Consider the following 13,684-nt stretch of genomic DNA (forward strand, 5'->3'; position numbering starts at 1 on the left):
ATTGGCAGTCCCGATACTCGGTACGCCGTCCGAGCATGGCGTAGCGGCCTCGCGGCCGGCGGAGTAAGCATAGCGCTTACTCCGTAGTGGCACGTGTAATTCGCGGCTAGCGGACACGGATAAGCGTGCCTCCATTACGCCCGCATCCCGACGCTAACGGGCGATAGGAGCTGGCCTGGCCTGACCTGGGTAGTCTGGCACGACTCGGGAGCGAACTAGGTCGCAAGGGCGGCTGCAATGACACACTCCTGCTCGCCTGCTCTTCTCTCTCTTCATCTTCATCTTCATTTCCGGATTTGTGTCTTATTCATTCGTCTATTTTTAGAAGAGAGGTTGCTGAGGCCACTCTTCCGCTGGTGTTTTGGTGACGAGACACTCGCATCACCTCCGGCTCGGATCGAAACAGGGGCCAACCATACCCAGCAAAAAACCTGCCGCAACATGCCGTATGTAGCAAACAAATGGAGCGCTAGGGTACTGTCTAGGGCGCTGCGTGATGTGGGTTCTCTCACCATGTAAGTGGATCGTGGCCAGCCAGACCGCCCGGACTACCAGGATGCATTCCGTCCGTGGCTTGCACCCTAAAGACGGCTGGGCTCCAAAGACGGCCCGTCTTGTCTTATGCTGACAGCCCGAGAAGGAAAAAATAGTCCCGCTGACATGACTAACTCCGGAAATCAGACTGCTGCTGGGGTATGATATAACTCCGGATAAGCGGATTCGCCATCCGGGCGAAAGCAAGACCTGCCTCATTGAGACCTACCCCTAGAATAGTATCGCGCGCTGTTCTAGTCATCGGCGACAACGCAACATGTCGGGCCGCCACGTGGAACGGGAAGGATTGTTACTCCGTGCAGTTACGCACCTGTTGTTGGAATGGCCCGATGTAAAATAGAGAGGCTTTCCCCAAGCCCAGCAGTCGGTTGCTGCAACAAATTTCCGCATCTTACCGTGAAGCCACTTTGTATCTTGCCCCTTTGCTACGGGCGTGCTCACGAGCTATTTCTTTTTCCACTTGACCATTGCTGCTGGCTGTTCGCCGCTGTGCTTCCACCCCAAGTCGCCCTGAGAAGGCGCACCGTCCACGATGGCGCGCACGGCGACGCAGACATCAGCATCGCCGGTTGCCCGGACGTTGCTCTTGTTCGGTCCGGGCGCCATGACGTTTGACGAGGCCTACTTTGGTCGCATCGCCGAGTTCGTGCAGAGCGACCCGGCCAGCCAATGGGCCCCCCAGACCCTGCAAGATGTGGCGAGCAACTGGGCCTTGCTGTGCGAGGAGATTCCGAATTTGCAGAAAAGTCAAGGATTGATCCATGCAGAGAAACTGATTCAGTGGCTTCGAACCGGGGCTGTCACACCGGCGTCAACTGTGGCGAGTCTCCCAAATGCCATTCTGGGACCGCTCGTAGTCATCGCCCAGCTCGTCGAGTATCTTCAGCACTTGGACTCATCGACGCCAGACGGGCTCGACCGGGGTAAGTCCTTCCACGTGCCTCCGCCAGACAAGACGGAAACCGTGGGTTGCTGTCTCGGCGTCTTTAGCGCCTTGGTTGTATCGTCGAGTTCTTCCTGGTCGCAATTCTGTCACAACGCGGCCGCAGTTGTTCGAATCGTCTTCATCCTCGGGGCTCTCTCCGACGCGCAAGATGCTGCAGACGAGTCTGGACCGTCCATGTCTTTGGTGGCCTTTTGGAGAGGGGGCCAATCGTTGAACGACTTGGACAGGATATTGGCCAAATTTCCAGAGGTTCGCTTCGCTACTTGTCCCATTATTTCTGCGTTGCGCGTGTACAGGGTACTGATCATGTTCAAAATATGTAGGCCTACGCTTCCGTCTTATACGACGACAACCGCGCCACGGTAACAACGTCCACCCGCACCGTTGCCGCCTTGAGAAGCCATCTGCAGAGCTCGGGGGTCACAACTAACGACACCGAGTTCCACGGCCGCTTCCATGCAGGCAGCCTGTACGGAAGCGACCTGGAGCAACTACTCAGCTTCTGCAAGACACGGCCCGCCTTTCAGCTCGCCCATGCTTCCCGTCTTGTCCTGCCCACCCGCATCAACTCGGAAACCGTCCTCAGCGGACGGGAAAACCCTGTCGAGGCGGCGTCGCGCGCATTCGTCGTCCAGCAGTTTGACTGGATAAGGACATTTCGAGCGGCAGTTTCCGGATCCCTGCAAAACAGAGCCTCTCGCGTGATTGAGTTCGGGCCTGAGCGCTGCGTGCCTCCGACTCTGCTTCGCAGGCTGAACAACCAGGTCACGCACTTTGATTTTGAAAGTGGGGTCTCGAGCTCTCGCAGAAAGCAAAGCGCGCGGACTGCGCCGGCCATAGCGGACAATGATGTGGCAGTCATCGGCATGGCCTGCAGCGTGGCCGGCGCGCAGGATGTGGATCAATACTGGGACTTACTGCTCGAAGGCCGGTCGCAGCATCGGGAGCTGGTCCCCAACGACCGCTTCGTCATGGAAAGCGCGTTTCGGCCCCACGAGAGCGGAAACGACAAGAAGAAGTGGTTCGGCAACTTCCTCGACGACCACGATGCCTTTGACTGCAGGTTTTTTAAAAAGTCGCCTCGCGAGGCTCTTCACATGGATCCGCAGCAGAGGCTGATTTTGCAGACTGCGTACCAGGCCGTTGCTCAGTCGGGATACTACCACAGACGCCGTGTGAACCGCCGGATCGGCTGCTACATTGGCTGCGTCGCCAATGACTACGAGAACAATATTTCCCACACGACCCCCACGGCCTTCTCGGCCACGGGCGCTCTGCGCAGCTACATTGCCGGCAAGGTCAGCCACTACTTTGGCTGGACCGGGCCGGGCATGACCCTCGACACGGCGTGCTCGGCATCCACTGTTGCCATTGATCTTGCCTGCAAGTCCATCTTGAGCGGCGACTGTGTGGCCGCCTTGGCTGGCGGCACAAACTTTTACAGCACGCCCATGTTCTTCCAGAACCTCGCTGCGGGCTCTTTCCTGAGCGCTACGGGACAGTGCAAGCCCTTTGATGCCAGGGCAGACGGATACTGCAGAGGAGAAGCGGTCGGCGCCGTCTTCCTGAAGAAGCTATCGGCCGCGGTCGCTGATGGTGACCAGATCTTGGGCGTCATCTCCGCCACCGCCGTCAACCAGAATCTCAACACGACGCCCATCTTTGTCCCCAACCCGGTCTCCTTGACCGACGTCTTCAGAACCGTCATGCGGAAAGCCGGCCTGCATGTCAAGGATGTCTCTGTTGTTGAGGCGCATGGAACAGGCACTCCGGTGGGCGACCCCGCTGAGTACGATAGCATTCGACAAGTGTTTGGCGGTCCTGAACGCGCAGGACTGAAGCCCTTACAGATTGGGTCTGTAAAGGGTCTAATTGGTCATACCGAAGGCGCTTCCGGTGTTGTTGCCCTCATCAAGATCCTGCTCATGATGCAAGGTGGACGTATTCCTCCCCAAGCCAGCTTCAGCACGATAAATCCTGCCATCAAGGCCTCTTCCTCGGACAAAATGGAAATTACAAAGGTTTCTCTGCCTTGGGAAGGCAGCTCCAAGGTTGCTCTCATCAACAACTACGGAGCAGCCGGATCCAACGCTTCCATGGTCATCAAGCAAGCACCCCAGCTCGGGCCAAGGACGGAACTGGGCTCGCAACCCAGCGCATCAATCAAGTACCCAATCTATATCTCTGGGCTTGACGAGAAAAGAATACAATCGTACGCGTCCAGGCTTCTGCAATACCTAAAGTCAAAAGCCGATTCCGGTGTTCAGCTTCGAATCGAGCACCTTGCCTTTAATTTGTATCGGCAGTCGAACCCATCGCTGTCCCAAGCTTTGATCTTCAGCTCCGATTCCTTGAAAGATGTGGAGCAGAAGCTGGCTACCTTGAAGACCGTTTCCGTGCCAAGTCCGAGGCCCGTGATTCTTTGCTTCGGAGGCCAAGTGTCCAAGTTTGTGGGGCTTGATCAAGCGGTGTTTGACTCGTCGGCAAGTCTGAGAAGGTATCTGGACGACTGCGATGGCGTTTGTAAGGCCGTTGGTGCTGGGAGCATCTACCCTGGGATTTTCAGTCGGCAACCCATCAGCGACCCGTCGGTTCTTCAGCCGCTTCTTTTCTCGATCCAGTATGCCACCGCAATGGCTTGGATTGAATCCGGTGCCGAGCCAGCAGCTGTCGTTGGCCACTCCTTTGGCGAGCTTACTGCTCTATGCGTTTCAGGAGCCCTGACTTTGGAGAGCGCACTGAAGTTGGTGCATGGCCGGTCGAAAATCATCAGAGATGCTTGGGGTCCCGAGAAGGGGTCGATGATGGCGATCGAGGCTGACCAGGATATTGTTGACAAGCTGCTGCAGGCATCCAATGCCCTCATCCCGGAAAGCGAAAGAAATGGCGAGGCAGCGATTGCGTGTTTCAACGGACCGAGAAGCTTCACCGTAGCTGGGTCGGTTGCCGCGATTGATGCCCTTCAGCAGGCCATTTCGGCCCGGGAATCTACTGATGCTTCATTGAAGCACAAGCGGCTGGACGTAACCAACGCATTCCACTCTGCTCTCGTGGAAGGGTTGAGACCCCAGCTCGAGGCGCTCGGCCGCACCATCGTCTTTGGTGAACCAAAGATTCCCCTGGTCAGAGCAACACGACAGGAGGCCATCGAAGCTCTTACCGCAGACTATGTTGCCCAGCACATGAGAGAAGCCGTTTATTTCAATGACGCTATTCAGAGACTCTCCAGGAAGCACCCCGAGGCTATCTGGCTGGAAGCTGGCTCCAATTCCACCATTACAGCCATGGCAAGCAAGGCACTTGGCCTACCCAAATCATCTAGTTTCCAGGCCATCAATATCACAAACACCAGCCAGGGTCTCCAGCAACTCGCTGATGCCACCATGAACCTTTGGAAATGCGGACTACGCGTCGCTTTCTGGCCGCATGCTCCAAGCCAGACGTACGAGTACCCAGCCCTGATTCTTCCGCCATATCAGTTTGAGAAGCAACGGCACTGGCTCGAGTTCAAGCCACCAACCCAGCTGATGAATCGCCGAGAATCCATGACTGACTCGGCTGGAAGCCAGGCTGACATGCCAGTAGCGGGCTTATTTTCCTTCGTGGGGTTTTTGAACAGCGACCGAGATGAGTTCCAGTTCCGCATCAACAAGGCCGCGCGACAGTATGCCCAAGTCGAATCGCAGTACTTGCTGGCCAATTCAAGTCGATCCATCCCTGTGGCCTTTGCCGTTGATTTGGCCATCCAGGCCATTACCGACATTCGGCCAGAGCTAGCCAAGCCCGGGAATCTGCATCCTCAGATTTTCAACGTCGTAAACAACCAGGAAATAACCGACGCTGCCCGAGTACTTTTTCTCAACTTCGAAAAAATCCACGCTGAAGCCCAGGGCTGGTCGTTCAAGTTCATCAGCAAGTTCGACAACGCACCGATCACTCATCTGACAGGTCAACTGTACTTCAAGGCTATCGATGACGCTCATTCTTCCCTCGAGTTCAGCAGGTATGAGCGTCTCGTCAGCCATGATCGTACTCTCAACGCTCTACGAAACACCGAAGACGCCGAGCATGTCATTCAGGGACAGAGCATCTACAAGGTCTTCTCGAATATCGTCGAATACGGGGACATGTTCACCCTGCTGCAGAAGCTAGTTGGTAGACGCAGCGAGTCGGTTGCCAAGGTGATCAGCAGACGCTCTCCAGAGACATGGTTCGACTTTGCACTCGGTGAGAGCTTCACGCAAGTGGCTAGCATTTGGGCGAATTGCATGTCTCCGGATCGCAATGCGGCAAGTGGTACCGTCTACATTGCCAGTAGCATGGAACAGTGGATGCGATCGCCCGAGACGCTGCAAGAAATCAGCGCCGGCCGTTATGACTACAAGAGCCCCCGGGAGTGGCACGTGTTGGCCCAGCACAAGCTCGTCAAGTCTGATGCGTCCTTTATCACCGACATCTTTGTCTTTGACGCCAAGACGGGCTCTCTGGAGGAAATCGTGCTTGGGGTTCGATATACCGCAGTGTCAAGGTACGTAATTGCCGGCTCTCGCACAAGGCATGGAGATTTCGCTAATCACGCGCTGTAGGTCCGTTCTTTTGACTAGCGCATCCATCCCGACCCAGCCGTCGGTTGAGGTGCGCGCTGGTTCGAGTTTCGTGCAACCTGTTCCTGAAGCCAAGGAAGTACTCTTCCAGCCGCAGGCTGCTGCAAAGGATCCATCACCCATCAGAGCTTTGCGAGGTCCCCGGAAGAATGCCAAGACAGAAATTTGGCTGAAGCTTCTGCCCGTCTTGGCAGACATCTCTGGCCTGGACCCCGAAGAGATCAAGCAATCAGACACTCTTGCGGATATTGGAATCGACTCACTCATGGGGATGGAAATGGCCCGCGAGGTGGAAACGACCTTCCACTGCACATTTGAGCAGTCCGAGCTTGTCAGCCTCATTGACGTGCCTGGAATTCTTGAGTTTCTCCAAAAAACTCTTGGCTCAGACGATGATGATTCTTCTGACACCTCGCTTGACGAGAGTAACGACAGCTTCAGCAACGGCGGCACGCCCTCGACTCCCAGCACCGTGGCGGACAACATAGAATACTCAGCCAAGTACAGCTGCGACCAGTCGTCTTTTGACCTGCCTCCCACTGTAGTCCTCGATGCCTTTCGCGAGTCCAAATCTCACACTGATTTCTTCCTTGAAAGCCACGGATGTGCCGGTTACCTTAGCGGCGTATCCCAGAAGCAAACCAGGCTGTGTTTAGTTCTCACCAGCGCGGCGTTCAAGAAGCTGGGCTGTGACCTCGAGGCGGCTCAGCCCGGCCAGGTGCTGCAGGCCGTTCCGTGTGTCGAGCGGCATCGCAGGTTCCACCAGTATCTCTACAAGATGCTGGAAGAAACTCGAATCGTCAACATCGACGACGGCGTCATTACCCGCACACCCATTCCGCTACCGTCGCAGACCGCGGAGGCCATTCTCGCGGATTTGATGAAGCACCACGCAGACAATGGCTCGTCTCACCAGCTGACGTACAACGTCGGCTCCCGGATGGCTGACGTCCTGTCGGGCAAAGCCGACGGCCCTGCATTGATCTTCGGAGACGCCAAAAACCGCGAGCTGGTGGCCAGCTTCTACGGCGAGCTTCCCTTTAACAAGTTGTGCTTTGAGCAAATGGCCGACTTTTTGACGCGCCTGGCCGGCAAACTGGGTCTTGCTTCGCAGAGCCGTACAACGCTCAGGATTTTGGAAATGGGAGCTGGAACGGGGGGCACGACCAAGGTGCTCGTGCCGGTGCTGGCCAAGCTCGGGATCCCCGTCGAATACACATTCACGGACCTGTCGCCGTCCCTAGTTGCCCAGGCCAAGAGAAAGTTCAAGCAGTACCCGTTCATGAAGTTTGCCGTCCACGACATCGAGCAACCGCCGGGCGATGCCGACTTGATAGGTTCTCAGCACGTGGTCATTGCCAGCAACGCCGTTCACGCCACGCACTCTCTCAACGTGTCTGCACAAAACATCCGCAAGTTCCTGCGTCCCGACGGATTTCTCATGATGCTGGAGATGATGGGAACCTTGCATTGGGTCGATGTGGTTTGGGGCACCCTCGAAGGTTGGTGGCTCTTTGACGATGGTCGAACGCACGCCATTGTGGACGAAGCGCGCTGGGAAAAGGAACTCCTTGGAGCAGGCTACAAGCACGTTGAATGGACGGACGGCAAGCTGCCCGAGGTGCGCGTGCAGAGAGTCCTGATTGCCCTGGCTTCTGAATCGGGCGACGAGATTGACCGCCTGCCATCGTTGGCGAGCAGCATTTCGGCTGAAGAGGACGGCGACAGCCACCATGGTTTGCCCCCTGGAGAAGCCACGGTTCTGAAACAGGTAGCAGCCAGCTACGTGGAGAGTTCGACACGAGGGTTTTCGATTCCTGAGTCCTCGGGAGAAGCCCCCGACAACGCGAAGGAGGTGCTCAAGGTCGTGTTGATTACCGGCGCCACCGGCAGCCTTGGCAGCCACATCACCACTCATCTTGCCAGTTTGGAGTCGGTCGACAAGGTATACTGCCTGAATCGCCACGGTCAAATTCCCGGTGCCGCCAAGGCTCGTCAGAAGGAAGCTGTACGGGATCGCGACCCCCGACGACGCCAAATTCAATCCCTGGAATCGAAACACATCTACTTGGACAACGCGGCAATGTCAAAGATTACAGTGATGGAGACGGATTCCTGGAAGCCCAGGCTAGGCTTGAGCGACGACCGTTACCAAGAACTTGTCGACAACGTGACGCACATCATCCACAACGCCTTCCCTGTCAACGGTTTGATTCCCCTCAAGCAAAACGAGCCTCAATTCGCCACGATGCGCAACCTCGTCGATCTTGCAGCCGCGGCGACGGCCCGACGCCACGTCAACTTCAAGTTCACGTTCCAGTTCATATCGTCCCTTTCGGCCGTCGGCCGTTACCCCTTTGTCCACGCTGGCAAGCGTCAAGTCCCAGAGGAACATTTGGATATTGATAGCGCTCTTCCCAACGGATATGGAGGCGCAAAGCAGATTTGCGAAAGAATCCTGCGCGACACGCTGGGCCGTCGACCCGATCGGTTCCGCGCCATGACGGTGCGACTTGGGCAGCTCTCCGGGTCGACCGAGACCGGCTACTGGAACCACATGGAGGTCCTGGGCTTTCTCTTCAAGTCGGCTCAAACTCTGCGCTTGTTGCCGACTATTGACGGTGTTCTTTCCTGGCTGCCCCTGGAGGAGGCTGCAGGCGCACTTGCCGATCTGCTGCTCCGCGATGGCCCAGACTGCTATCCAGTCTACCATTTGGACAATCCCGTGCGGACGGCTTGGAACACCATGATTCCCGTGCTCGCAGAAGCGCTCGGGGTGCCGCAAAAGGGCCTCGTCCCTCTGGGCGAGTGGCTCAGACGAGTCCAGGCATACCCCGGCGAGAATCCGTGGGACAACCCGGCAGCCAAGGCTCTCGACTTTTTTCAGCACAAGTTTGAGCACATGTCTTGCGGGGGGGTTTTGATGGCGACGGAAAGGGCTCAGGAACACTCGGCCACGCTACGAGCTGCGCGGCCGATTGATGATGAGGCGGTGAAGAAGCACATTGAGGTTTGGAAACGGGCTGGATTTTTGCGGTAGCTGCTTGTAGTATTTCTCAGGTCTATTTATGGATTGTTTTAGTTAGTTTTTAAAAGTCATGACCGGCTTTCTTCTCCCCGCCCTTTTTTTTATTGCAAGTTTGCCGTTCTAGTCTCTGTGCGCTGTCCTCGTGTTCACGACTCTTATGAGCTCGATTATTGTCAAGTCCATGAATACTTTTCTTTCCGGGTCTGACCCAGGAGACATATTTCCGGGTTTCCTTTGATAATCTCGTATCAAGCTATAAGATATTCAGGATTAAATAAGATATTTATTTTTCTTCTATATTCACCTTTTCTTTCCTTGACCGCTTATATTACCGAAAAAACATTACTGAAAACATGGTGTAGGAAGGGCTGTCTGTTGGTATCCAACTCAGATAACGTGATGGTGCTATTTCATGTTTTTCAAGAGCATAGAAAGGGTATGTGCTCCAGACCAACGGGTGTAGTTGTAGAGTTAGTACACCAGCACTTGCAATGAGTTGGTTGCGTCTCACCATGTCAAAACAGTTGTCTGGCAAAAACCAGCATGTTCTGTCGTCCGGTGCCTCTGCACGCCAAAAAAAAAAAAAAAAAGGACAGCTACGTTGGCGACGCAGGCCCCTTGCCTAGAGCTGCAATTTATGTAATCGTCGTGGCAATATGAAACGAGGTCACTATCGTAGGGGATGTCCAACCAGGCTGCCGCCTAATTCCGGCTCTGTGCTCACCGTTGTCTATGATGCCTCTATGCTAGTGCGGGTAATAGTAGGCCCTGAGGGCTAGCCCTATCCCGCTAAATAGCTTTGTCAGGCGATGCCAGCTTGGTCATCTACGGACCTCGTCATCTTCATACAGTATCGTGTCTGGCTTTTTTTGCCCCTGCCCATTCTGACAGTTACAGCCCTACGAGGCAGGTTGCTGCACGTGCTCCGTAAGAGTCAAATGGCCTGGGTGTTGTTGATGGGCCGGGGTCAATTTCTGCAGTTGACGTGTCCTGCCACCTTGTGCCAGCAACTGCAGTGTAAGCACTGCGCGCACTGCTCCACTGAGAGGGTAACGCTAGAGGCCTGGCCACCAGGGCTCCAGGTGGGGCAGTGTACATGTAACCAGACCAAACGTGAGACTGTTTGTGGGGCCCCTGTAGATTAGAGCGTCAACTGCTAAAGTCACTCTTCACTCTTATCGTTTGCATAGGGCGAGAGATTTCAAGACCGACTCACAATGGCAACACAATGCACTCTCGAGTCTTGCTACCCAATGTTTTTGTGATGTCATTTGACTCGCCGAATATCTTGCACACCAACTGCCTTGGCTGACATGGGCATGCGGGAAAGGCTCAACTCTACAAGGGTGACTACAAGATCTCGCTCACGCAATCAACGGGTCCAGGGGCTGTCACGCACCAGACGAGTTGACATAAGCCTCGCTTACTGGACCCTCATAAGGCTCGGGCGTAACAAAACGCTGGCATGCCGCATCAGGAAACAAGCCAACATGAATGGATCTCTCATCTCACCATCCACCCTAAGCCCTAGGTACAGCACGTACAGTACCTGTAGACGCTGTTTCGCTATTTCCGAGGGGCAAACCGGCAAACCTATTTCCGGAGGAGCGAACAAGACGTCAACGGTTGCCCACAGACCCGGAGATGCTGACGACTTGCTCGCATGGTAAGCAAACGCAATCAGCAACACCAGCCCTTGTTAAACGACTACGCTGGGCCAGGGAAAGCCCGTCCCGTCAGACATGCATGCAGGGTCCTTTTCTCATGGAGCAGCGCACCATGGCCACGCCACGCTCAGCAGCCGTCACGCATGGCTCATTTTTGGTTCCCTGAATGTCTCGCTCTTAAATGGGGAACCCCCCCCTCATGCATGCCCTTCCCCTGAAGCAGTTGAGATATTCGAGTCCTATTGATTTTGGACAGCCGTTTAGTCATGGCGTATGCCGCGACAACGAGGCAGCAACCCGGTTTGGCGTGCGAGGAATGCCGCAGGAGAAAGGCTCGATGCGACCGCGTACGTCCACAGTGCGGCATTTGCGCCGAGGCGGGACACAAGTGCGTCGTCGTCGAGAAAAGATCGCAGCGAGGTCCCAAAAAGGGGCAGCTAAAGGATTTGCGATCACGAGTGGGTAAGTAAAGTGTTCGCTTCCCTGTTGCGAGTGTGTATCCGCAGGTCTCTGATGGCTACGCTTGGCATCCTTGCTCCCTAGCCAAAGAATCATGGGCATTTCCACTGACCATATTTTCGTACTGCGCAGCCGTCTTGGAGCGGCGTCTTGTCAGCCAAGCCCAGGCCGCATCTGAGGCTGATGTTCCCCCTCTAGGCCGCAACGATGTGACGCCCGAAAGAGACATTTTGGACGAGCCAGTATGCTTTTCCAGCGCCGGAACGGACATTGGCGTCGACGCCCTGCGCATGCTTGAATTCTCCTGCAACGAGCAATTATCAGGAACGCCGGAAATCCCGTTGATACATGACACGTGTGGAATCTACAAGGACCCTTGGAACGGCTGCAACGGCGGCCTAGCATCACCTTATCCGCTTCTGTTCACCACGAACAGCATGCAGCCGTCGCCTTTAAATACACACTCACCACAGGCAATTGGAGACGGAGAGTTGGACATGTCGGATTTGGTGCAAGCCGAACTGTACGTATCTTCCCACCCCTGCGGAACAAGAAGTGGAAACTAGAACAGGACGTCTTCTTTCCTTGTCCCATCTCTGGAAAGAAGAAAAGATAAAAACGTAAGAAGGAGAGATCTGACCGTGGGTTACAGCGATTTGCTGTACTTTGAGAGGGTGCACCACTTCGCCCCCATGATCCACAAGCGGCGGTATCTTGCATGGGCAGGGGACGAGAAGCCCTCGCCCGCAAAGGCCTGCTTGCGCCTGGCGATGCGGACTGTTTCCGCATCCATGTCTGCCCAGCTTGGCAGCTTGAGCGACGTGCTGTACGCCACGACACGCCGGCTCTTGGAGACGCTGGATGCTCGCGGCGAGAGCGGCAGCTTGCCCTGGATCACCATCCTCGACAGCCAGCAGGAGCAGGTGGAGCTTGAGCGCATCCAGGCCTGGCTCTTGCTGGCGTATTATGAGATCCTCCGCAAGACGGAGCACCAGGCCCTGCTGACGGCCGAACGGGCCTTTCGGCTCCTGCAGCTTTCCGGCCTCTTCAACGTGGATGCCCGCGGTATCGACAGCAGCACAGCCAGCACCTGCTCGCCTTCATCGTCTCCGTCAAGGGCATTCTCATCCGCACCATCTCCGGCAGCCGCATCACCCGAAGACAGCTGGATAGAGGTGGAGGAAAAGAGGCGTACCCTGTGGACCGCCTTCGTGCTGGATCGCCTGTCTACCATGCTGAACAATCAGCCGTTGAGGCTTCACGAGGAAATAGTGAGTCTGTCTCCTTGACGGTTGCCACACAGTGAGCACATGCAGCTCCCCCCCTTAGCCTTGCGCGCGAATCTGACCCTCCCAAACTAGATCCGGACTCGCCTTCCAATGCCAGAGGCAGAGTTCCAAGACGGCCACCAGCCTGCCTGCATGAATTTTTTGCATCAAGTCATGGGAAACGGCGACGCGTGCGCCACGTTGCCGCCATTCGCAGAATGTGTCGTCCTGACCAATCTCTTTAGCAGATGTGTTGCCCATCGCCGTCTGACGCAATCCGTTCCTCTGTGCGCATCCGACTCGGAGTCTCGTGATTTTTGGGCTCGGCATGGATGGCTTGCGACCACGGCGGCTTCTGCAACCACACGGCAACTCCGCGCGCGGGGTGCCCCTGCCTCTGACTGCTGGGGCTCCTTCTCCCCGAAATGCGACCTGACGATTTGGTTTAACCTTTTGCTGGGCTATAGCGCGTCGGTGTCGCTTAGCGAAACGGCCGAGACTAATCCGTGGCTGACGCTGGAGGACCACCTCACGGTCGTGTCGTATAGACAGATCGCTTACGAGGCTGCATGTGAGGTGGCTGTTCTCGTCAAGACGGCGCCTCGAATGGCTTTTCTCAAGGTACCTAGATTCTGGATTTTTCCTTGCCTCGGTCTCGGGTTGCTAATACGCCGCGTTGCCACAGGTGCATCCGTTTCTTCCCAACGTCATTTCGATGGTGGCCAACTTTGCAATCACGGCGATGCCGAGTCTTCTCGCTTCAGAGGAAGAACAACACGACCATGTGCAGAATTTGGTGGAGGCCCTGCGGCATCTCGGCGCCATGAACAATTTGGCTCGAGAATCCCTGTTCAAACTAGAAGCAGAAATAACTAGTGGCAACTTGACGGCAGATGGCTCTTGAATCAAACAAGCCCGGCTACTACTGCTATTTCAGTTTGGGTCGTGAAGGCCCCATCATGACACGAGTGAAACCTTTACATCGAGCATCTAGATGAGGCCATGGAAGCGGCAGAATAAGAGCCACATGTTGAACATGATGAACGTTGGTTGTCAATGGGGATTACAAAAGTATGCACATCACCCCAGGCGCAAGATCAAGACACCCCACCCCCTACCCAACAGAGATGAGGACCGGTAGATTTCCAAACATGAAT

The 13,684-nt window shown here is 55.6% G+C and overlaps 2 protein-coding genes across 2 annotated transcripts; both read left to right on the top strand.

Annotated features, from left to right (window-relative positions):
• Positions 1-1,087: 1,087 nt before the first annotated feature.
• Positions 1,088-9,145, top strand: UV8b_03322 (uncharacterized protein; the record flags this gene model as incomplete). The annotated part of the gene is made up of 3 exons (XM_043140820.1): positions 1,088-1,750; positions 1,825-6,029; positions 6,088-9,145. 3 exons carry the CDS (start codon positions 1,088-1,090, stop codon positions 9,143-9,145), a joined length of 7,926 nt encoding a protein of 2,641 aa, XP_042996754.1.
• Positions 9,146-11,066: 1,921 nt separating this feature from the next.
• Positions 11,067-13,431, top strand: UV8b_03323 (uncharacterized protein; the record flags this gene model as incomplete). The annotated part of the gene is made up of 5 exons (XM_043140821.1): positions 11,067-11,262; positions 11,392-11,782; positions 11,912-12,530; positions 12,621-13,148; positions 13,213-13,431. The coding sequence occupies 5 exons, from the start codon at positions 11,067-11,069 to the stop codon at positions 13,429-13,431; spliced, it is 1,953 nt and encodes a 650-aa protein (XP_042996755.1).
• Between the last annotated feature and the right edge of the window lie 253 nt (positions 13,432-13,684).

The sequence above is a fragment of the Ustilaginoidea virens genome, chromosome 2 (assembly GCF_000687475.1).
Source record: "Ustilaginoidea virens chromosome 2, complete sequence".
Classification (NCBI taxonomy): Eukaryota; Fungi; Ascomycota; class Sordariomycetes; order Hypocreales; family Clavicipitaceae; genus Ustilaginoidea; species Ustilaginoidea virens.